At 38.5% G+C, this 26,530-nt stretch overlaps 1 protein-coding gene and 1 pseudogene across 1 annotated transcript in view; both read left to right on the top strand.

Moving 5' to 3' along the window:
* The first annotated feature begins 562 nt into the window (after window positions 1–562).
* mgat5 (alpha-1,6-mannosylglycoprotein 6-beta-N-acetylglucosaminyltransferase) overlaps window positions 563–26,530 on the top strand; it is a 69,287-nt gene continuing 43,319 nt past the window's right edge. Inside the window, exons 1-6 of the mRNA XM_088331355.1 lie at window positions 563–701; window positions 10,128–10,564; window positions 15,263–15,430; window positions 24,534–24,610; window positions 24,957–25,046; window positions 25,173–25,244. Of these exons, the coding sequence (XP_088187481.1) occupies window positions 10,324–10,564; window positions 15,263–15,430; window positions 24,534–24,610; window positions 24,957–25,046; window positions 25,173–25,244 (648 nt within the window). The 5' untranslated portion in view covers window positions 563–701; window positions 10,128–10,323. The remainder of the gene's footprint in view (window positions 702–10,127; window positions 10,565–15,262; window positions 15,431–24,533; window positions 24,611–24,956; window positions 25,047–25,172; window positions 25,245–26,530) is intronic.
* On the top strand, window positions 13,346–13,479 carry LOC148369377 (U2 spliceosomal RNA; annotated as a pseudogene).

Below are 26,530 nucleotides of genomic sequence, written 5' to 3' on the forward strand. Positions count from 1 at the left end.
TTGTTCTAAATCCACTATTAGATATCTGCGTTTTACTTACTCAGCCTAGTACATCTGAATACTTCAAAGAGGTTTGGCAAACAATTAAAAATATTTGTTGGAAAGTTAGAGAGAGAACAATTGCTGTTTTCAAAACAGTATTGGGTTATTAATTTCCTCTCGATGTTAAATAAAAAAGAGCATATCTTGTCCGCCACGTAAAGAAGAATGTTTTATTTTTGCTTAATCATTTTTACTTCGTGGTTAACATTTGAGCATTTTTGTAGGGCTACGAAAAACAAGCTAACCTTAGTTTTCTCGAAGTATTTTTTAAGGTTGCATTGTTTATTTATGTTAAACAAAAATGGTATTTCATAATAAAATAAATAATTGCATGTGTACTGGTTATTTAGTCTTATATTAGCCTGTTTGGAATCGGAGTAATCAAAAAGTAATAGAAATGAATCAGTATTTGAATTACGTTACGGGTTACATTTGTATCGAGTTATATTTTGAAAGTAACCCTTCCAAACCCGCCCTTCGTTCAAAGAGTCAGCTCTTAGACACCTCTCGTTCGCGAACGACATATCACTACAAGCAAAGGGAAGCTTGTGCGCCGTAGCTGGAATTAGAAAGCAGGCAACCGATTCACGACCGCTTTCGACAAATGGAGGTGAAGTCTTTTCCCGATTGAGCACTTTGTCTCCAAATCGACACGCTGGGTAAGCCTGCGCCACGCGAGCTGTTTTTTTTGCTGGGGGTGGGTTTTCTTTTAGTGATCGAACAAGGCCACTTTCGGTTCCAGACGCCTCGCAGCTTTTTGCATTGTAGCCCCCTTGGCACGCCTTTACCATAACGGGGAGACATTGTGGAGGTCATGTCACCGGGAAAAACATTCACTCTATCTGTTTGGGCTGGCGCGTAAAGAAGGGCTCTTATTGTTCTTTTTTTTGCAGAGCAGGTGGATGAGCTAATGTTGCGTGTTTTTCCGCTTTGGCCCACAGTAGCATCTTGTCGCAGGGAGCCCCCAAGAATGCGCATTTGTCACACGAGGGTCTGTGTTTCAACCCTCAAAACCCCCACTTTTGCTGCAACATATCCCGGGTTACGTGCTACCTTCGATTACGATTGAGATCATTTTACAACTCTGAACAAAGTTCTGACTTGTCCTTGCGTTTGCCGTAGACCCCTTTCCAGCCTACGTCATCACCGGATCAGCACAAGATGCGTGCGCGTTGTTGGCCTAAAACAGCGGGAGTAGTACGAGTTTGCATGGAGCGAGAGTAGATTTATATGTTGAATTGTGTTTTTAGAGTCACAATGTACAAAAACAACGTGCTTAACTGTTGTGTGTTCAGGTGCACAAATCGCAAACTTAAAGGGGTGGAGCGTTTGAGGTGTCCTTGAAAAAATGAAAGTAGAACATTTTCTCTAGAGTAGCACGGCGGCGTTAAATCAAACCTTCCTGTGTGGAGTTTGCATGTTCTCCCCGTGCTTGAGTGGGTTTCCTCCGGGCACCTTGATTTCCTCCCACATTTCAAATACAAGCATGTCAGGTTAATTGGCCAGTCCAAATTGTCCCGAGGTGTGAATGAGCGAGTGAATGGTTTTCTGTTTCTGTGTGCCCTGCCACTAGCTGGCAACCAGTGGGCAGGGTGTCCAGCACCCCCGCGACCCTACTGAGGATAAGCGGTGCAGATAATAGATGGAATGGAATATTTTCTCTAGTATGCCAAGTATGCCCTGCTTAATTCATAGAGCCTTCATCATGTTTTTGTACTTTGCCTAACTTTTTCCAACACTGTTCCAGAACTTGCAACACATTAGGTAGAGGTGGAGAGGTTGAGGCTGGAGAGTGAATTTATGCTTGTCATGGTAGTTCTTTGAAAGTGTAGCAAGAAAATAGTAAAAGTAAGAAATGACCCGCTTCAACTACATCCCAAACCCCAACCCGAACCCCATAAAGGATGGGGGAAATAAGAGTACTCAAATTCATCTATGACAGGCATGTCAAATTCAGTTCGGTGTTCTCAGGATTACAAAAAAAAAATATCAACGCTCAATATTAACCTTCTTTTTTCAGTATCATGCCTCATTCAGTCTACATTTGTAGCCTCCCCTACAAATGATAATCACTGGTTATTAAGGGATCTTTAATAAGAACAACACATTTATTCACAAACATTTAAAAAAACGATCTTCATGTTTAGCGTTGAATGTGTAACCAAATTGTTTATTTTAACAATTTAGTAAATGTTGCTTTACAACCAAAACAACTCACCACAAATATAAACAAACTTAAGTAGGGATATGACTAAAAATTTGCTTGCCTCAATCGTCATACTGCTTTGAAATACATAAAAATTACATTCAAATTACAGGGTTTGTACGGGTGCTTGAATTTTGGATGAAGTGCTTGTTAATGCTCGAAATAGTTGCTCTGTTTCTCGACAAGTCTGCTCAAAAATGATACTGACACTGCTTTTTTGTTGTCTTTACTTTAAATTTTTTCCCTCTTGATTAACAGCACCTGGTATTAGTTTGTAAGGGCCCTCTACAGGTCACAACAAAACAGACAGGTGCATGCTATACCTAACCAGGGCACTGTGACATGTTTATCAGTGCAAGGATTACGTATCAATTGTGGACATTTGCAAAATAATGTTGAGTTTTCCAGTGCTAACCTGTAATGGGAAGAACTTCCTGTAACTGAAAATTGCCGACATATTACTGTCATGTTCACCCAAAACCTATATGGGGGATTTTTCCCCTCCAAAAATTTTCACTCGAATTGTTCATATCCACAAATATATTTGTGATTTACTCAAACTAAATCATCATTTGTCCTGTTAAATGAGCACGCGCTTTGAATGGTACTGGATAAATTGGAAAATTTGGCTGTGAAAATCATTAAAAAGGGCTTGAATTTGGCCATGGGAAAGAAGTGGCAGCCATAGTTCGTACAAACGATTATTTTCATAATGAATGAATCGGTCCATTATTTTTTTTTGATTCATCCATGAATCTGATTTCTTAAAGACATTCCTCTTCACTCCTATTTATTCAGATATTGAAGTTTTGGACGGATAGAAACAACAGAATTCACTAAACAACAGAATAGGGCTGCATGATGAACTGACCTTGCGATGCGACGTAGTGCTATTGTGTAATTGTATGTCACCCCGTTTTTTCAAGGATTTATGTAAAACAACACTAACAAAGGTCCCCAGAGGAGGGCACTGTTTAATTAAATTTAACCCCTGTAAAATTCACCTAAAATCCAAGGCGTTTCCAACATCAATTGAATGCTGTTTTTGGAGAACACTTGGAGAATCTGGTCCGAAATGAAATAATCACTGCAAGTGCTACTAACATTGAGTAGTCTAAAATGACTCCATGGGTGGTTATTCTTTATAAGTATTCTTCATAAAACACGTGTATGATATGAGGCCATGAGTATTTTTATTTTTTTCCCCACTAATTACCTACTCCACTTATGAAGGAATGTATTTATCGGTAGGTCATGCATCCAAAGGTTAAGTACTAAAGAAAATAACAAAATAGCACAGAAAATGCACCTTTCTTTTAAAATCGAAAATCGCATCGCAATTGCAATATTGGTCTGAAAAAAATCACAATTAGGTTTTTTTCTCAAAATAGAATACAGTATACAGAGGCTGTACTACTTACGACCATTCGAGAACAGGACATCACTGTAATGCTTTTTTCCGCGGCTACCGGCGTGTGGCGCTGTGAAAGCTCACCTAGCATCCACCCCAAAGAAAAAAATCCGAGTTCGTGTGTAAACATTCTATGCTGTATCTCCAGCGCGCTAAGAACTTTGACATTTCTGTTGTTTAATATCTTGTGCATCCATTTAATATGGTTGGTGTAAGATGTAAAGAAGAGGCGATCCGCTTCTTTTCAAACAAAAGTGGAATAAGAAACCTCGATGCGGTTGGGAAAATGGTTGAATCGCTTTTTTGGGGCCACTTTTTACCATGGAGGAGGACCTTTTGAAGCTTATCTTCCAAAAGTAAGTTAAACTCAACTTTATTTATGTTTATAGAGCATATTATTTTATGAAATGTTTATTCTTTAGTACAAAACGTTGCAGGTTACTTATACAAGCCTTAAACATACTTATATAAACCTTAAACATACAAAATATCGCACTGAAGCAACTTGCGAACAAATTCAATTACAAACGTCCGAAATCTCGTTCGTAATTTGGGCAGCTTCTATACTATAATATGAAAAAAATTTAAGAAAATCCAAGTGTTAGTTAATTAACTTGACAATAAACAAAAATACAGACAAATATATCCACCCTATCAAAAAGAGCATATTACATTTGTAATGTGATGTAAATCTGCATTTCTATAGCGCTTTTCAAGTAAATGAAGACCTCCCAAAACGCTTCACAATGTGCTTCACACTTTTCCCTTTTACACACTAACTAACCGATAGCAGCGTCAGCCATGCAAGGCAACTACCTGCTGTCAGGGGCTGTTCATTACCCACCTATAATGAACACAGTGAAGCCTTGTTTGTCGCGGGGGTTACGTTACAAAAACCTAATTTGGCATATATATATATATGAGTACATATTAAACCACAATATTATTGGATTATTTTGTATGAAGCATTTTTTTTCCACAAAAATATATATCTAAAATGTAAACCCACTTTTCAAAAAAACTTCCTTTGGTGTGAAATTTGGACCCTATTGAATGAGGTCAATGCAACGACTACTATTTTTGGACTATTTTGGTTCACACAACCCAGTTTAAAACCTCTATTTTTACACTTAAATCACATCTTAAACAGACTGGACTATATTTAGCTCAGAATTTCTCATTTAGTGCTGAGGGTGGCGAGTTCTTGATTTATTTGTAAATATATTGTTTTGAGGGTTAGCACCCTATCTTTTGTCCTTTTTGCGTCTGGTGTGTAAAGTATATCGGGTTTTTGAGAACCTGCAAGCCCAGCAAAACACAACTTATATAGAGCCTATAAACTTGATAAGGCAGGTGCCTGAATACCTGGAATTTCTTTCTGCTAGCAGTGTTTTTTTTTTTTTTCATGCATACATTGTTTTAGTTGATGCAGGGGTGCTAGAGCCTGTCCCAGCTGGTATTAGACTGAGTAAATATGTAACCAGTTTCCTACACTGTGCATACTATTTTATCAAAAAATGTGGAACAATTAGGGCTGCGACAGTTAATTTATTTCCAAATGAATCACTATCTTAACCATTCGGGAATCACTATCTCATCAATTTGAATTTGAAATTTTGATTTCTCAGTATTTTTGCAACGAATCAATATATGTTTGCCAATTTTCTTTCATCTAGGGGGGGCATATGATAACATTAGAGTAATCACACAGTTAACAAGATTGTGATCTTGTAAAGTGGGTGGCATAGCAGCTGAGTGGTTAGCGCATCAGTGGCACAGTACTGAGGACATGTGTTTAAATCCAGGTACAAGCCTTCCTGTGCGGGGTTTGCATGTTCTCCCTGTGGGTTTCGGCCCACATTCCATAGGTTAATTGTTGTCTTTCTCTATCGGCCCTGGGACTGGCCGGCAACCGGTTCAGGATCTTCCATGGCCACTGCCCGAAGAGAGCTGGAGTTGGGTCCAGCACACCCGCGACCCCACTGAGGATAAGCGGTGCAGATACTGGATGGATCTTGTAAAAACTGCAAAATATTTGTATCGGATAGTATTATATTATATTATGTTATATTATGTTATATTATATTATATTATGTTATATTATGTTATATTATATTATATTATATTATATTGAATTATATTATATTGAATTATATTATGTTGGGTTTCATAGACTTTCTGGACTAGTTTGCAGGCTTGGGGCGTCATCGCTGTTATGCACTTTCACCCTGGTCATCCTGAAAGGGGGATTACCATTTGTGATGTCCCTTCTTAAGGTTTCTCTTTTTCCTCACGCTGAGGTTTTGAGTTGTTCCTTGCCCGCATGTTGGTTTAAGATCAGGTAATTGTGTCATTATAATCCTGTGCAGTCCTTTGAGACATTTTTGTGGTTAAGGGCTATATAAATAAATTTGACTTGACATGTATGATTGTTCAATTCAGTTCTTTTTTTACATGGGTTCCATTGTGCTTTTCTTTGGATGTCATCTTTCAATTAATTATAGTTTTGTTAGAGCGGCTTTTCTGGGGCCCTAAACACAATGAGATACATTTTGTTTTGCACATGTATAGCTTACATGATTTGGGTTTAAACCAGGGTGACCCAGAAGAAATTATAAGCTGCAGGCGGGAAACTAATACAGACAGTAATGAATGGACATCCAGAGGTGAGCTGCCATCACCAGCACTCCTGGCTTTACAAAGTGCTTTTTCAGCAGCATTTTTGCTCGAGCCCATGGGATTAAAATCCTGGGGAAAAGGAGCTTTGCTGTACAGGCTTGGCTCACTGGCAAGAAATCATAGCATGGTGTGCATGAGTGTAGCGTGTACTATACTAAAGAAGCCGGAAGAGCAGTAAGGAGATGGTAAAATGAGAGGCGTGATGAGAATCCTTTTGATGCTAGGGAACATTTGCTTGTTCTTTCATTGAAAGCTCCTGTTACTTTTGTCAGATATTCAGCCATTCCCCCCCAAATAAATCATCATATTTTAATTTTACGCCAGTGTCTTACCACAGACTATTAATAGTCTGGCCATATCCTCGCTGCATGGCCGAATAATAACATTAGTAAAGATAATACTTAATGGTGAGCCTAAATCCACTTGATCACTACCGATTTAGATGACATAGAAAAAGGCATTAGATTCTATCCAATCATCACACTATTTATTCTTAATGTACTACGTTGCACCACATTGTTTTGGGTGAACCTTTTCCCACAATGCACCATTACAACATGAGACTGTTGGCTTTATTTTGAGTACTTTTGATTTTGTTGCAGGGCAGGCATTATCAGGGTAATAGTGGTGACGGGCAACCCGATGGCAATCTTTTTGCACGTTTTGAAGTTTATTTGCTACAAAACTGGCGATTAAAATGACCAAGATCGTTATAAACTCCAATAGAACTCCTGCAGAGTTTGCTAACAAGCGTATCATTCATGTCGCCTGTGAGGAGAAAAGAAACCTTTGAAACATGCAGGACATACAGTTGTCGATGACCGTAGTGCAGAACTACATACTATCAATTTGCGTTAGCTGGCATTATAACTGTCTTTGGGATATAAACATAGAACGACACTTTAATCTCCATGAATGCAGCATTACCTAGATAATTCTCCACCTCTTTGAGATCACGCTAGTGAGTGAAAGCAGGGCCTCGACTGTCTTTGTATCCGAGTAGGCTTTTTCTTCTCGTCTTTTGTTTTTTTGGTGGCTTTGTAGCAGGGCTATGACGAAAATGATCGCTTAGTGTGCATGCTTTTGAGAAGGATACATAAAACCGGTAGGATTTTTCATCAGTTGAAAAACGTAAACTAAAATCATCTTTGGTGTTACTTTAAAACAAAAGTCTATCCAAATGATTTTGTAACAACCACATGCGGTTTAAATCCACACCAAACTAAACGTGGTATGATAGGGTAATTATTATTGTGTTTGTTGAGTATGAATTAAGGTAAATCCATCAGTCTGTATTCTTTTCCCGGGGACTTCATTTCGAGACTTTGTGTCCAGCGAAGATGACATTGAAGTTACCCATTGCTCTGCTAATGACCAATCACAGTTGACCTGCTTTTTTAGGCACAACCATGATTGCTCAATAGCCATTGTCCGAAAAAAAGTCTCAACTGTGTGAGAAAAGATAGCCAACCTTGCAAAAAAACCTATTGTGCTGTTTCTTTATGTTTCTGGTTGCAAAATACACCATCAAGCCTTGACTAATGCTTGGTTTATTTCTAAAAGTGCCCTGTTACATTAACTCAATTCTCCGTAAGCAAGTATTTTTAATTCATATGATCAACTTTTGTGACAGAAAGCTTATTTAAATGGAGGTAAAGTATAGATCAGCCTTCTTCATAGCTGCTGCTGCTGCTGCTGCTGCTGCTGCTGCTGCATAGTTAATGACAGACCCTCCATTGAGAACACTTTAGGCGACCATGCAAGGTTGTTCTGCAACAAGCTCTTAATGCATGCTATTTTCGTTCATAGGATCTAATTCAGGTGTTTTTGCTTTGAGTAAAGAACTGCACTCTTCGGGCTCGAGTGAGCAGTTCTAAAGCGTTTTTCTCAGCCATGGAAATTGTTTTGAGCTTTTACCTTACTTATCTTCCTGGCCCTGTCTTGACAATGGCGTGACAAAGAACAATCCGATTGAAACTTACATGTAAAAATAGAATACCCTGATTGTTTTAGAAATGGTGCCTTTCTATTTTAACAATGGCCTTTTTTTTGCCCTTAATCTATCTTAATTGAAAAGAAGATCCTCATTTTCACAGTGGTCAAAATGCATTCCAATAATTTGAAATGTAATGGGCTGAATCAGGGCTACTAAGTAGTTTTGCTGATGACAGAAATTAAGATCTTTGTTGTATAAGCAAAACCTTTGACAAAATAATATCTCAATCAACCGTTATTTCTTTGCAGATGAGCTTTTGACAAGGCTCTGCCTTTAATTGGATGAAAAAGATGCCATGGCACATTGGCAAAATGACCGAATTATTGTTATTTAGCACCTTTCCTCACACCAGCATTGTTCTAATTTTTTCATGTGTTTTCAAAAGTTATCCTAAATATGCTCATCAACACTTTGATTTTATATGAGCAGCTGCAGCACACGTGAGACCGCTGAAAATCAAAACAAGACAAAAACTGAAAATACACAATGAAACTTCATATTAGTTTGCAAACCAATACCGATAAGATTGAACGTGTTTATTACAATTGTTGTACTATTGTAATAACACAAAGTGCTGAAAAATCACCAGTATCTCTTCAATATTTTAAGCCATTGTAGGATGTTGTCATTATTTTTCTTATTCTTCTACAAGGGTTTTACATCATGAAATATTTTTCACCAACACTAAAATATAATTTCCAATCGGACACTGAACAACTTAATCCCATCTAAAGTTCAAATTTTGAAATTCAATTAACCTTGAGGTCAATTATACACATTCCTTTAATTCTCACAGCAAAGTTTCTACGTTTTAAAATGTATTGCATCCTTACTTTCAAAAGTCACCTGTGTCGTTCCTTCCTGTTCTTAATTCAAATCGGCACAGAGTAGACGCTCCCCTTCTTACGAACGAAATACGTTCCGGACGATCGTTAGTTGAATTTGTTCTTAAGTGGCTTGAGTCCTATACTTTGTATGGAATGTATGTTTAAGGCTTGTATAAGTGACCTGTATGGTTTTGTCCTAAAAAATCACATTTATTAAAATGATATGCTCTATAAAGAGAAGTTTAACTTTTGGAAGATGGGCTTCAAGAGTTAGGCTATTTTTTCCCCTTTCACATTAAATTATAGGCAATAAAACGATCTATATTACCTTAATTAACATGGTGATGATTTTACTCATAGAATAAGCATTACTTTATTGGAGATGATTCTCACCCAGAAGTGAGACAATCTGTTAAAGGAAACCAAACCTCTCCCAGAACAACCTGTTGTGTTTTCCACTGCATACACAGTTACTGTCAAAGATTCAACTCATCTTCGGGATTTTAAAATATTAAAAGAAAAATGTTCATTCCAGTTACAGTTCTTTGATTTCAAAATACTTCCTCAGAGTTACTTTTTCAAAATGAGCTTCACTAGATGAATGATAATTGTATCACTATAACGAGCATGTCTGGGGAAATGAATGTTCAATTAAAGATCCCAACAATGTACCCAAATGTACACGGTTTTAGACGTTTTCAAGAGATGAGACCACAAATATTTGTGGGGAAAAAACCCCACAGACATAAAGGAATTGTCATTTTAAAATGGCAAAAAGCTCCTGAAAGATGTTTTAGCTAATTATGCATGCTTGAGGTCTTTGCGAGACCTTTTCTTTCTTGGGGTATTTACTAACTATCTTAAGATTTTCACAGGGTTTAACTGACGCACATTTCCATGGTACCTAATATTACTTTTATGAACATTCAACTAACCTTGTTGCCCTTTTGTCTTGTCTCTTTGTAGAATGGTTGTCCTGTTGCCATCATCATGGGCCACAGAAAGAAATTCCGTTTGTGAGGACTCGAGATCTCCAAACATCGCAGTCCCACACAAGAAAATCCCCAAAACAGCCATGCCTTGCTGCCCCTGCTGATCCACACCTGCGCCGTTCCATCGGTTTCAGTTATACAATAGACTCATCACTTGCTGTCTAGCGAGCATGGCTACGCCTTTCTTATGGAAGCTCTCGTCCCAAAAACTGGGCTTTTTCCTGGTCAGCTTTGGGTTTATTTGGGGTATGATGCTCTTACACTTCACCATACAGCAGCGAGCCAGCCACGAGGACAGTGCCATGCTCCGGCAACAGATTCTGGACCTGAGCAAACGCTACATCAAGGCACTGGCTGAGGAAAATCAAAGTGTCATGGATGGGCCTTATGTTGGAACCATGACTGCTTATGGTGGGTACAATTATATTCTGAAGCAGTGCTCGGCATCCAACTGGTTGTTGACTGGTACTGGGCCATGGCTCATTTAGTCCTGGGCCACACAGAAAGAAAAAATACTCAAGTTTGGGAGCATTTTACTAAGGTTTTACGGTAGTATATCACCATAATTGATTAATGATTGAATAGTCGATCATCTTCTCAGCATTGGATGCAGTGGGAATCGAACCCAAATCGCAGCAGTGAGACCACTAAATCCTAACTAGTCCACTAGGATTGTATAAAAGGCATTGGATTTTATCTCCTCAACACACTATTTTTACTCAGGGTGCCACCTTGTACAATGTTGTAATAGAGTATTATAAGGAAGAGTTCAGCCAGAACAACGTTGTACAAAGTGTTAAGAAAAACCTTCCAATAAATAAAAGATCACAGTGGAGTGAAAAAATACATCATATTATAAGTTATTACAGTAACAGATTTTAGACATTTGGACATTACTGCCCCCTAGCCGGCGTTTCTTTCTGCCTGATATAAGACCTTGATGTCACCAACTTGAAATCTAAATGGCTAAACCAACAGCTATATTTATCACTGATGTTATGTCTCACAGCATTCAGAAGTATTTGTGAACGCCTCTGGGCAGATTTCTCACACTGGAAACAAGTCATGGCTGAAATATGATTGGTTAAATGCTTAAATATGAGAGCACACATCTAGAGGCAGCACAGCCAGGAAAAAGCATTGAAAAAAGACAATTTGGGATTCGTTAATTCATGGTCAGAGTATAATTACATCTTGATTCAGATATTTTTTAGGCCAGCAGGAAGGCCTTGCAGGCCCTGCTGGTCCACCACTGTACAAAACACATTATAGAACAATAAATTGCTAAAACGTAGTTTCGGTTGCAAAATATGTGCTGTTTTATGAACAATGCAGATTACTTGAGGGATGTTTTAAAAAAAAAAAGTAATCAATTCACAATACAAACTAAATGCACCCTCAGCCTATCTACAGTGTGAATCTGTTGTGTTGTTGAATGTGTTGTTGAAGTAACCCGCAAGCATGGATTAATTACGACAAAACTAAAAATGTTGTGTCTCATAATAATATCTGTTTTTGGGGGGTCAAGGCCAAATTATTCTGCAGAGCTCAGGTTTGACTCATTTCTGTTGGGCATTTGCTTACCGGTAGGAAATATGGAAAGTATGAGCCACAGCACAGGTGTCTACTGCACTGAGTAAACATGGCCTTTGAGCTTGCTATCGTGAAATATGATCTCTTTTGTTGCCAAACATCGGTAGAAATTCGTCTAATCAAAGGACATTCAACTTTGAATTGAAAAATAGCTGACCAATTGAGTAAATTCATCATTTTGTTTGAATTTATTATTTCATCTGGTGGCGTCATTGAATTTAAGTTACTTATTGAATGAATTGTCCATCATTTTAACCGCATATGTATGCATTTAATGTTTGGGTGGTTTACAACAGTGGTCTGCACCCTTCTCTGTTTTACTGTCTGACAATATTCTTGCAACCCGGCCCAATATTAACACTAGTAATAATAGTGACAAGAATAATAATAATAATAATAATAAAAAACTAAATACACTGTACTCACTAGACAATTGTTTCTCAACTGGTCTGTGTTCAGGACCCACCACCACACCCAAATAACAAGTTGTGACCCAAATTCAGAAAAAAATTCAACTTTTTAAAATGATTGAATAAAAGGATTCTGCAGTTGAAACTAAATGTAGTAGAAAATATTCACATTTTTACAAAGAAATGAGACAAAATGAACAGAAAAACAAAACAACTTCACATAATATTTCTTTCAATGCACAATCAGATGCATTTTCAATGAAATCCAAAGCTTTTCACCTCAGTGGCATCTTTCATATATTCTCCAATTTGGCCATGCTCAACTTGCATAAACAAACTTTTCCATACTTTTTCTGTGGTGTGAAATGACGGGTCTACTGTTAAGGAGTGTAACTGACATACCTGTCAACCTCCACGGCTCCATGCCCGTACAAACTGTCAAAATAAGCGTACACCATATATATTTTTTTTTTTTTTCAGAATGATGCATGATGGGAAATCCCCAGGCAGCAGACGCATACGCACAGTAGCATCAAACCGCTCGCTTCGTTTGCAACGAAAAAACAATACTGAGATAGAGGTTTCCGTGGCGAACTCCTTTGACTTGATTGATTTGCCGTTTCGTGATAGTCGGTGTATACCGGATGGTACCCATCATTGACAAATTTGCGTTTTCCCGTACAGATTTCCTTGTATGTCGTAGTTGTCTTAAAATGCATAAAAAAACGTACTTTGTACGGCAAAACCGTACAGGTTGACAGGTATGAATTGACTCTCAGTTACTGTTCATTCTTGGCATTACTTTGCCAAAGCAAAGGCCCACGACCCACGTGTCGAGAAACACTGCATTTTACGACCATGGATCTAAAAAGCATAGGAAAAGGCATTGGATTTTATCATCAACCTAATAGTACTCACGTTACCAGATTGTACAACGGTGTTTTGGCTGAACTCTTTCCCATAATGCTCAATTACAATGTTGTACAACTTGGCACAGTGAGTAAAGATGGTGCGATGATTATTTAAGACCTAATGCCTTGTTTCTATGCGGTCTACAATCCTAATGGCCTAGTGTTTAGGATTCGGTGTTCACAATTCCGCAAGGCTTTGATGCTAGGTCCTTAGCTTGGCCTTCACGCAGTGCATTAAGCACATGATGCTAGTTCCTTAGCTTGGCCAGGCTTTAGGGCTAGCTTGGCCTTTTGGCCGTACCTCTTGCCATGATCTTTGATTTTTGCATTTCGGAGATGGAATAAGAGCTTGCTCTGTCCACTCCACGCATCGGCCCGGTATTGCAGTACCTCCGGGAACGGTGCATTCGCAATGATCGCAGCAAGGCTTTAGGGCTAGGACCTTAGCTTGGCCTTTTGGCTGAGAGTAAGTGTCCCGGCTCCTAGGCTTTGTAGCGTATTATGAACTGACCGATAACGGATAATGGATAATGAATAACGAAGATAGAACAATAACCCTTAAAAACCCCAAAACCCCTCACAATTCCGCAATCCAGGTTTGATTCCTGTAGCATTCAATACTGAGCTAAAGTGGACAGCGGTATTTGTCAACTGTTTAATCATTGCTCAAATATGCTAAAAAACTTGCAGCGAAAATTGATGGTAAATCAATTATTCTAACAAACAATTTATTGACCAATTGAATTAAAGAGCTTAGTTTATTCTTTTCAAGACTCATCTCGCTTTTTTGGAGCACCACATACGTTTTTAGATAATTTTGTCAGAAAAATGGATGAAAAACCTTTCTTAGTTATTCTGAAGGGTGGCTACACACACTTGAGGTGAATTCTTTTTACCGTTTTGATCGTTCAATATACTTTAATGAAGACACACACACTCTTGGATTTATGGACTTTTACTAATCATCTACTGAAGAAGCTTAAATAGAACACAAAACAATAAGAAGACAATAAAACATAATAAAACTAGAAGTTGAGAACTTAAACTGGCACCATTTTCATAGACAACAACAACATTGGCTTGATTATTACGTTATTGTATTTTGATAAGAGTTCCCCCTTTTACGTCACCCCAATACCAATACCTAGCAGTAACGAGATGTTCTGCGTTAATGACGGTCCAGCCTTTATGTCCTCAGCTGTAGAGCGATGAGGAATACTGGTAGGCTTGAGGACCGGTTGGGACGAGGACCGCAGGATGCAGAGTGTTGAAGGAGAGGTTGACTGCTGGTGGCCTAAGGCTTCTCTGAGGTCACTGGCTTTGTCCTACCGGTTTGCCTGCTGACTTGACAAAGTTTTCTGGCTGCTTGTTGAGCTGAGACTTGGTCAGGACCGGCCAAGATTTTGATCCAGTTCTTCTTGTTAGGATAAGCTCTCTTTCCTTGTTGCTGGCCAAATTCAGACTCCCCTTGCAAGGTGAGACGTGTACCAGCTCTCAGTTCCGGTCTCCTGGGAGGGGCCGACCCCCTGTGGTGTAGTTGTCACGGCAACTCTGATGCGCAAATAACATCCCCTCCCTAACCTCACATTTTACCAGTATCAGTCAGATACATATCTATTTGATTGACTTAAATGGTAAATGGTCTGCTTTTATATAGCGCTTTTTAAGTCAATGAAGACCTCCCAAAGCTTTACACTTACCCATTCACACCCACACTCACACATCAATAGGGAGTCAGCCATGCAAGGCGCCTACCTGCTTATTGGAGGCATTAGGGATTCAGTGTCTTGCCCAAGGACACTTCGACATATAACAATCGAACTTGCGACCTCTTGATCCCAAGACGAGCGCTCTACCTCCTGAGCCAATGCCGCCCTGCTGCCCCTCTCAAAACGCAGTATTCACTTCACATGTGCTGACATTGTTTGATCATTTTCTGACATTGCAAAATGGAATTCTGACAAAACGTTAAATACTTGACACTACTGTAAAGCCTTATGTATAACACGCACCCAAACTTTATCTTTTTTAGCGGGTCAAAAACATATATACCGTATAAGCAGACAGGAGGCACCTTTTTTTGTTTGCCGCACGGTTCCGGGCCGCGGCATGGTGGTTACCAATGTTTTTACAAGACAAACAAAAACAATGATGTTTTTATCATACTGTACTAGTAATGATGCCTTTTTTTCTAGATTTAAAGAAAACACTCGCAGTGCTACTAGACAACATCATGCTAAGGCTGGCTAAGCTGGAGTCTAAGGTGGAGAACAACATCTACAATAGCACTGGAAATAATCTGACTAACGGCTCCAGTACCTCCACACCTAACTCCAACAATCCAGAAAAAGTCAACGTAGCAGGTATGTCTCAATTGATATTTTCAGCAATCTTTAGTTCTATTTTCCCATCATCAAAGCGCACAATTCCAAAACTATTCTGACTGTGCTGCTAACACCTGGCATACTGGAATACCAAGAACCATATTGAAAATTTCCCATTTGAAGATCGTGCAATAACGGGAAGGAATATAAGAATGTCTTTTTAATTACTCAAAAATTCTGTAATTAGAAAATAAATGAAAATAACTACTCCAATTTTTCATTTTTGGCATTTAATCAAATTAGTCACAAGCAATGCGCAATGTTTTTTTGCACAGATTATGACTCTTAACTCATTCGATGCCAGATGGTCCTCTCAAATGAGCTGGTGCCAGCCAAGTTTTGCCATTTTGACACATTACTAAAGGCCTACAGAACATTTAGGTCTGTGGCGCCAGAGGCATAGTACATATCAAAAGAAAACATTTAGCACTCATTTTTCATTAGAAAAAAACGATATTATAGCTTTTACCATTGTTAGGTAAACAACAGTTGAATATTGCTAAGTTTCTTAAACATACTCGTTTCCCAAGAAAACTGAGAATTATATGGGTTTTTGTGAAAAAACTCACCTTTTTTTTCCCCATTTGTGATACTTCCAACAATGCTTTCCATAAACACAAAGGGCACGTTGCTTGCAGAATAACATTTTATTGCAAGAACACTGAATTTAGCATGAACTTAACAAAATTTTTCAGCGCCCAATGATTCCAGTGACTTAATTACGCAATTTCGGTCACAATAGCGATTGTGTTCCTGTGGATGTGCAGGAAACGTCATCCCCCTATGCGTTGACAATGACTAAGGGACTTTGTCATCTTTTTTTAAAAAGAAAAAAGCACTGTTGAAGCATCTGTCCTTATCCATATATTCGCTTTTCTCACCAAATTGTTTCACTGCGCCTGCACACTTTCAATCGCTGGATACAGGAAGCAAAACTAAGAAGTGGGGGCTTACTCAACATTTGGACAAAGATCTGATCAAACCCACTCCTGCCATCTAATTTTTTTTCCACACTGAAATCATTCCCAGAATCTTGATACTTACTCATGAGCTGCGCCAAACCCTTTCCAATATTTTTTTAAAATAAAACCAAAACATATCTTTACATGTTGGCACTAAGAGACAATGCTTCTGAAAACGTTCTTATGCATTATGGCACTGAGAGAGTTCACTATAGATACACTAAAACAAACATTTTGGGCTTAAAACAAAAATGTAAAAAGCTTTGCTAAAAAATGAAAATGAAGAATTGAAACAAATTGTACCAAAATAAGTAAAATTTTAAAAAAAGTTTCAATCTAAAATGGTTAATAATTGACTAGCATATTAAATTATCTGAGTTCAAATAGCTGCTTAAAATCCTTGAAAATGCTTGAATTTTAATGTTGTGTTTTCAGGGATTGAAAAGTGCTTGAATTTTGGGTGAAATGCTTGTAAATACTTTAAATTGTTACCATGTTTTACAACAAGTCTGCTAAATAAAATGACGCAAACATTGCTCTCTGGTGGCTTCACTTTACCATTGCATTTCTTTCCTCGTGATCAACTGCTGCTGATTTAGTTTGTATGGCATTGTGCATAAAATGTATTGGTGCAAGGATTACCTATCAGCTATGGAGATTTATGCAAATATTATTGCAGCGTTTCCCATTGATAAATTGTAATGGGACGAACTTCCTGCAACTGAAAATGTAAGCTACATGTTACCCGTCATTTTACACAACACCTAAATGGGGAAAGATTTGTCTAAAAAGTATTTCCACACGTATTGTTCAGATCCACAAATATATTCTTAATCTATTCAAGATCTAAAAGTCATATGTCGCAATAAATCCACACACAAAATTAATAATTGCAAATGTAAATCACAGATATATTTTTGGATCTGCAAAATACATGATTCCCGCTGGATCTCTTTTTTTAATGGTCCTGGAGAAATTGAAAAATTGGTTTTGAAATTCCTGAAAAAAATCTTGAATTCGGCTATGGAAAAGTTGTTCGAACCCTAATATTAACACGCTAAGCAATCGTCTGTATGAAAGCTGTTGTTTTCAAGTGTTTTCAATTGTGCCATAAACTCGCCAATAGACTTTTAAGTGCAAAGAATGAGCTTAACTAACCATGTTGCGTTCATAGTGCAAGTCTTTTGGCTTTATAAAAATGACACAATGTTCTCCTTCACTGTGTTTATTTTGCACCGTTTACACGACAGCAAAAGTATGTTTCCTCAGTGCAGGCTCACAGGAGGAATTTAAAAATACAGTTGTTTCAGTAAGGACAAAAATGTGATTCATAGCTCAGCAACGGCTGAGCTTGTCTTGTTTTTCAAATTCACAATCCTTGTGGCGAATGTCTTTAATGCCAGAAATGAGGGAACCAATTTTAAACCATTGCAGCCCGCGACTCAGTTTGCCCAACACTGCCTTAAACTATTTATGAAAACATATAACGGATTATGCGATAATTTGTACAATGATTGAGAAAGCTTCAACGCAGGTAAAAGAAAATATTTTGGATTCTAAAAACAATGTTAAGAAGAGAAATGGTGTAAGCTTAAATTATTGTTACATACTTTAAAAAGTTGGTAGAAAGTGTATGCACTGTGCCTTACAAAGGTATTGAACCCTCTAAAAACCTTCTGTCATATTGCCACAATTCAGACTTCAAACTTAAAGTTATAAAACTGAAAATGTTTTCTAAGAAACCACAACTTGTGAGAGACAATCGTAAAGTGGAACCATATTATTTAATTTATTTAAAACGAAAAAAATTAAAAGTGCCCCCTGTTCTCTCAGCCCACTCCACAAACTCCAGAAGTTCCCTGATGACTTCTGAATGATCAACTGTTCACCTAAATGACTAACAATGACAGAGTGCACCTGCGTATCATTAAGGTTTCAGATTAACTGCACCTGCTCTGTAATGGGCTCAGAGGTCTGTGAAACAAGTTACTGGAGAACAGACAGCATAATGAAGACCAAATAACACATTAGGCAGGAATAAGATAGATAGATAGATACTTTATTCATCCCCGTAGGGAAATTCACACTTCCAGCAGTCTCCCTTGTTGTTTATTAACAGATTAACAAGATGCACTCAAGGTGATTTGTTGTAGCTTAGCCACAGCAAAGTGGATGACGTCGCTAGTCCGAAAGTTCAACTTCTCTGCGGCAGTTGGAAATCTTTGTGCCCAGGGATACACCACCTCGTGTTAGCGAGTCCACCTCCTCTCCGCTTCCCGCAGGCTTTCGTGTCTCTAACAGCGCTAAAGCCAGTTGGCTCCGGATAGCTCCGGTCCGGGTAGCTCCAGGTGGCTCCACGTTAGTGTCGGGGATGCTAAACGTGAGCCACGTTTCCGTTAAACACAGCAAACTGCACTCCCTGTGCGCTTTGATGTTTTTCACCAGCACAGCTAGTTCATCGGTCTTTTTTGGTAGAGTTCACATTTACCATGATTACGGACAGTACCGAAGACTTATTATGCCGCTAGCCGCTTAGCTAGCTCCGGCTCTCTCCATCCACGCCGGCACGAGAATTCTTGAGGGCAAGGAGTTGATTCCTAGAATAAACGCATTTTTGTGCGTTAAAACCCATGTCCATAGGATATAAAGAAATCCAAAGTGTAGTTGTCGAAAGGGACGAAAAACACCGAAGATAGAAGCAGACAATAAAAACAATAAATCACAAGAAGTGCGAGATAACAGGGAGCTGCTGGAAAGGTGCCGCTTGCGGTGCCGCTGCTTTGATCTTAAGGATAAGGTTGTGGAAATGTCCAAAGCTGGAATAGGATACTTGAAGATTTCGCAACATTTACACATCTTCGGAGCACTGTGCGAGCATTAATATCAAGATGGAGAGATCATAAAACTACTGCAAACCTACTAATAGCTGGCAGTCCCTCTGAACTTTCGACCCAACCAAGGAGAAAACTAATAAGAGTAGCAACCAAGAGGCCCATGATCACATTGAATGACCTGCAGGCATACTCCACTGAGGTGGGACATTCTGTGCATAAGACAATTATTAGTCCTACTCTAAATAAATCTGCCCGCTATGGAAGAGTGGCAAGAAGAAAGCCCTTTCTGAAAGAATATATAAAACGACCCATTTGATGTAAGCAAGAAGCCACTTGGGGGACACTGATAACACGTGGAATAAAGTGTTCTGGTCAGATGAGACCAACATTGAACTTGTTGGGCTGAATGCTTGGCATAAGAATAACACTGTACACCACCCTGCAAACACCATCCCCACTGTCAAACATGGTGGTAGCAGCATCATGCTCTGGGGATGCTTTCTTTCAACTGGTAAGAGCGCTTGGCATAAGAATAACACTGTACACCACCCTGCAAACACCATCCCCACTGTCAAACATGGTGGTTGCAGCATCATGCTCTGGGGATGCTTTCTTTCAACTGGTAAGAGCGTTAGAGTTGATGGGAATTTAGAGAGCCCCACCATATATTTAAAGACAAGATTTAACAATACTGCCAAACCGGGCAAAAGCCAATTTTTAAGCACATTTTATTTTACTGTGTGACGTTTGATGATTTGATAAAATCAATGAAATAACATCAATAATGCCAGAGCTTGTGTCCTATATCGATATAAATTGACCACTTAAAATTTGGGTTCAGGGATGCACTACTTCTGCTAGACTCTGTAAATGTCATTGTACAGTTGCAGAAAATCCTGATTGGTTTTGGTTCACGGTTCATGGACCCCTTAACTGCAGGAGTCGTCGGGGCATGAATGAGGACGCAAGTCGGGACAGCTTTCTCTACTGTTGATGGTCCCTGGCTTGTTCTTGGGTCGCGGCAAAGTTGGCACCAGTCCATTTCTCAATGTTGTCGGCCCAGTTATATTTCAGTCTTCCTCTCCTTCTGCCCCCTTGAACTGTGCCCTGAAGTCTTAGTGATCTTGTGACATAACCATACCACTGAAGTTTCCAGTTTTTCTGTGAGGGTCCATGTCTCGCAAGCGTAGAGGAAGTTTGGACACAATTTGAATGTACAAATCAGGGGGGAAAAGGATTGCTTTTGGTCAGGTATAAGAACATTTTGACTGCAAATTGAGCCTTTTTTCTCCCTATCTCCCTTCCTAAATTCTGGAAAGTCCTACTGCTATATGAAAAATAAGCGTGATGATTGATAGTTTTCTACAAGTACCATGAAGTTTTTTTGGGCCTATAAGATTCTATCGCCTCTATGGTTAGTTAGATAGGATCAGCAACAGAACTCCTCTCCTTTCCTTCCGCTTTTATCCCCAAGTGCCTCACAACCGTTGAAGTTCCTGACTTTTGCTGTAATGTCTTTAATCTAGCAAGCAGATGTGTGTTGACTGCTGAAATTCTGCAAAGGAAGAAAGGAAAAAAAAATTGGTGTTTTTGTGTTTTGTTTAAAATCATTGGGTGTGTGACTAATCAGAGAAGGACTGCTGCCCTAACCTTTTAAATTGATACATTAGGAAATTGGAGGGGAAGGCTTCAGTTCTGTACAGCAGCTGTTCTGAGTAAGAAGAACACAAGATAATAAAAAGCAAACCCAATGTAACACAATCCAGATGTTCTTAAACCAATTTTTGGTTTGACAAATATCAGATGACCTCATAAACCTGAAATAATGATCTCATTTTGTGCTTTTTTCTGGACGTTTACATAATCCTGTAACCATTCAATCTTCTTTGTTTTTAATTCTTACATAACTGCCCGTGTCACGAATGGCAGCCACTCCAGCAGCTCCCGTGTTATTTTCGATTGTTCTCGATTGTTCTCAGCTCAGGGATGCTGCTGGAAATGTGAATTTCCCTTCGGGGATGAACAAAGTATCTATCTATCTATCTATGTAACACCCAAAGTTCCATGAATTGATTGACATTTTTATTCCTTTCCATTGATGATCATATATTCGCATTTAGGATCAATAGCTTTATAAACAAAAAGGGCTGAAGGGAAAAAGACTCAAACTAACTCTGTCCCGTTCCCTTGACAATCAAAACCCGTTTCACATTAATCATGTCATGTAATCTGATTTTTCTAATAATGCATTTTATTTACCATGAATCTCATCTCATCATTGCACAAGATAAATAAACATGAACACTTTATAAAAAGGAGAAAAAAATAAATCAGCATATTCATGTGTAGTATGATATATAAATTGCATTACATATATACATAACATAAATATATGTTTTTATTTAATTTATTAATGTATTTTATTTTTATTGTATTTTTTGTTTCATTTCATCCATTCCATTCAAGTCTCCTTTTCACAAAGGCGTGTTGTGCAGTCCGGCTATACCATAACTTTTAACAAAGCTTTTCTTGGCCTTGTTTGAAGCTTGCTTGCTTGTGATGATGATACTTTTTAAAATGACATCTGAGCTCAAGAGTTAAAGCAGCTTGAGATCCTTAATTGAGTATTTAGAGCTTTTCCCAATACACACAACAGGAAGTGTTACCCCTACCACCCCAGCAGTTAAGGGATCCGTGAACTTCTTAAGCAGTCAATCAACCATTCAAGCTAAGAGAGGTCGCCTATTTTCGGTTTATTCAAACTGACATCTTCATATTAGAATTTGAAGAGAGTTATACCTCTTTTACGGCCATGAGCCCATCTGCATGATTCAAGCAACGGGAAAGTATAACACTGGGTACATTTACATGCATTGAAATTGAAATTGCAGGTATTCCAGCTAGGTAAAGCCATGTTAATGAGTACAGAATTCGATTCATTTTTTACTGTGTCCAATTGAAATAGTTTGGTTAGTCCACGGGGTCGGGAACATTATTGATCTAGAGCAGGGGTCAGGAACCTTTTTGACTCAAAAAGCCATAAAAGCAAAATATATAAATTTTATTTTGGGAAAGAGCCACACCATATATTACGAGACGAATTTACTAAATTGCTAAACCCGCGCCCCAGACAAAAGCTTAATTTTCAGCACATTTATTTTTGATGATTTGATAAAAATTATGAAAAGAGAATAATGCCAGAGCCCGTGTCCCAAAATCAACAAACATACCACTTTAAACTTGTCTCTTTCTTGCAATTACTCAAGATCGGTTAAACTCATTTTGACCCGTTTTTTTTTATACATATTGGTTTCAAAACCAGATGCAAGCAGTTATTTTGTAAAAAACGTCACAACATTCTGCAAACAGGGAGCCTGATGTGCTTACCTTTGGGGCTGACGGCGTATGGCGACAGATGGGAGGGAGTGCTTGCACTTTTTGCATGGCTCCACCCATCCCTCCCACTCACCCAATCAATTAACTTTAAGTTCTCTTCCAGTGTTTTTGCGTATTTACAGTTTGTTCTGTGGATTTCATCATAAGGTATCTGAACCCTGAACACAGATTATATAGTGAGCTTTTATATAAAGGATTCTTTAGCATTGCACACCCAAAACGAGTTTTTTTTTTTTTTTTTTTTTTTTGGTGTGACACCTTGACTGTAAATTAGAGTGAAAAAGCGTGCCCTATATATTCTGCGAAGTGCTGCTTTATAAATCAGCTTTGGTTTGGCTTTGCGTGTATCTGAACAAGATTAATGGCTCAAGTTTTGAATGAGATGGAGAAAATTTGCATGCAATCAAATTTGTCTCTGAGCCACTCATAGAAAGAGCCATATATGGCTCGCGAGCCATAGGTTCCCGACCCCTGATCTAGAGCCATGAAAGCAAAATATTTAGATATTCTTTCAGTGAGACCCACATTATATATTTTAAGACAAAATTAAACAAAGCCAGCAATCTTCATCTCCAGACAAAAGCCATTTCTTCCGTGCATTTTATCTTACTGTGTGACATTTGATGATTTCCTAAAATATATAAAGTAATATTAATGCCAGTGCTTGTGTCCTGTATTATCTCACTTAAAAGGTGTCTCCCTCCCGCAGTTACTGTAAGTTTTGGATGCTGTAAGGATGGTCTGTGCAGCCCTTTTAGACTTTTTGTGACTAAGGGCTATTCAAATAAATGTGAATTGAATTCAGTTTAGCAGCAAATAGCTAAAGTTCAGCGAATATTCGCTGTTTCAAGCACCAATCCGAAGTTAAGAATTTCTTTATTTGCGCTCCCTAAATGTGAAGCAGGGGTCGTGTTTGCACACACACCCTTAAAAATCTACGCTACCACTGTAGACACAGGGAATATATTACAGAACTTACCATTTTATCTAACAAGTATCTTACTTATGTTTTATTTATGTTTGTTCTTCTAGGCATATGGAAACATACGTGCATTAGGAGCCATTGACAGGGTTCTTGCGGCTACTTAAAACCTTGAATATGTCTAGATTTTATTGTTGTGTTTTTAAGTATTATAAAGTGCTTGAATTTTGGGTGATGTTCTTGTAAATGCTTGAAATTTTAGCCACGTTTCACAACTAGTCTGCTTAAAAATGATGCCAACACTGCTCTGGTGGCCTGGCTTACCCATTGCATTTCTTCCTTTGTGATTAACGGCATTGGTTTGTTTGTATGGCGTTGTCCTTTTGAACTGGTCGCCCCCAAGAGGACAGGTGCATGTTACATCTAAACAGGGCACTATAAAATCTGTATTGTAGTGCAAGGATAACATATCAGTTATAGACATTTATTTTGGGCCATGCAAATAAATAAGGTAGCATTTCTCAGTGGTAAATTGTAATTGTAAGAAACTTCCTGCAACTGAAAATACCCAATACCTATATGGGTAGACATTAGTCACATGTTAAAAATTGCATTTGTAAAATACATAAATGATTCTTGTTTTTCAAAATACATAATTCACACTAGATTTTTTTTGTTTAATCGTACTGGAGAAAGTGAAAAAAAATGAGTTTTAAAGTCTTTAAAAAGTGTTTGAATGTTGGCATGTAAAAAGTCAATGAACCCTGCATTGATAACATGCGCCAAAGCATTATCAAGAATGATTTCCAATCCAAATGTTCCTACGAACTTTGACCTTGACTTCCAGAATGCACCACAAATTGCCTTCTTTCTGTCACCCCTTGATTTAGGTGCTTATTGACAATTCCGAGCTAATTCCCTTGACCTTTTTGATTTTTCTTTCCCTTCTCATGGTTTATTCTCATCAGATCTACTCAATGGAGCCCAGGAGAAGTGTGAGCTGCCATCATTGGATGGATTTCCTCATTGTGAGGGCAAACTTAAGGTATATTAAATGCAAACACAATGTACTGTTTGTTTACACCTGTTACTGAGTCTCATTGGATAAATGATAAAAGTGAAACATTTTTGTTTGTTCTGGAGTAGTGGGATTAAGGTAGCTTAACAGTGAGCAACATTTCAACACCAGTTTAATGCATTTTTTCTTGTACCGAAGTTTGATGGGCAAATATTTCGACTCGGGGGGCTATGACTGCACTAGAATATGTATTATGACATTTTCTATTCACCTTGTTTACTTGGTACTTGACTTGGTCCTAAAATTTGTATAAAATGATTCACGCACGTCCATAATGTTTTTCCACTCTCTTGTCTTTTAAATTTCGTTTTAGTGGATGAAGGAGATGTGGCGATCTGACTCCTGTTATATCAAATATGGAGTTGATGGATCCACATGCTCGTTCTTCATTTACCTCAGTGAGGTGAGTGTGCATAATACAAACATGGTTAATGGTTATTGCCTTGCATTTGTGTTCGAGTGTTGCAGCTTCATCGACGGTGATTTACTCCCGGTAACTCACCTTCCTTAAAACAATTTTTTATCGTAGGTTGAGAACTGGTGTCCTCATCTGCCTTGGAGAACAAAGCGCTTGAATGAGGACATAGACAAGAGAGGGCAGGTAATGTACCTAGACATTTCCTTTTTGAGAAAATATCATTAACTGTTTCATTTTTCCGAAAAGAGATACTCATACCGGTTAATTTCAGCCAATTGCTCCCCTCATTAATGATCGCAATTCCCCTTTTTGAGTGAAAACAAACCTTACAAACTCAACACGGCAACTATTTACGCACAGCAAGAAAGACTATGTGTTGTAACAATATCAGCAATCTACAATGTCGTTGTCATCTGCAACCAGTGATCAGGACGATTGGAATTATAGCTGAAATGGGAAAAACCAGATAGGTCTAACAAAAAACAGTTTGTTTTTGTTTAAAAATGTCCCGTACAAAAATTGTTATTCTCTGTACACAATTTGAAATAATCTCAAAACATAAAATAAGTGGGTAGTGTACTGTACACGTTGACTGATATGGTACTACCAATGCGAGTCAGTTTTAAACATTTTTACTGGGGATTTTTTTTTAAGACCTCTAGAAAGTTGGATGTGTGGGCTACATTTATAGTGAGACAATCAAAAGATTTCACCCTCATCTTTTACCACAGAAATGCTATTTTCTAGCTTATTCTTTTTTTCAGTAATTTGCACAGCCAATTAGGTTGGTTTCAGCAAAATAAAACAAATATGTAAAATCAAGCCCCTTGTAAAAATATGTAAAGCTCAAGGTTTGTTCTTATACAACTCTAATCGTTCAAGAAAAAGAGATGTTTCTTTCTTAGAAAACATTTCCAACTCTAAAGGTACTGGTCTCTTTTTCGACACCTGTTTTGATGGAAGTTGATTTTCTCAAAACAAGAGGCGTCACTGCCAACTACAGACCAAAGTTAGATGGTTACAGTAACAAAATGGTTGGATTCTCGCAACAGGGATAGCAAAGGCATTGCTCTGCCTATTACAAATGTATGGGGCAGCACGGCAGCACAGTGGTTAGCGCGTGTGCTGCACAGCTCTAAGGTCGTGAGATCGAACCTTACTGTGTGGACTTTGCATGTTCTCCCCGTGCTTGCGTGGGTTTCCTCCAAGCACTCAGGTTTCCTCCCACATCCTAAAAACATGCATGTCAATGTTAATTGGCCGGTCCAAATTGTCCCTAGGTGTGAATGAGCGAGTGAGTTGTCTGTCTCTGTGTGCCCTGTGACTGTCTGGCAACCAGTTCAGGGTGTTCCCTGCCCACTGTCCGAAGATAGCTGGGATGGGCTCCAGCGCCCCCGCCACCCTACTGAGGATAAGCGGTCCAGATAATTGATTGATGGATGGATAACTGTAATGGCATGCACCTCTTA

The sequence above is a fragment of the Urocampus carinirostris genome, chromosome 3 (assembly GCF_059441175.1).
Source record: "Urocampus carinirostris isolate Australia breed hairy pipefish chromosome 3, RoL_Ucar_1.0, whole genome shotgun sequence".
Lineage (NCBI taxonomy): Eukaryota > Metazoa > Chordata > Actinopteri > Syngnathiformes > Syngnathidae > Urocampus > Urocampus carinirostris.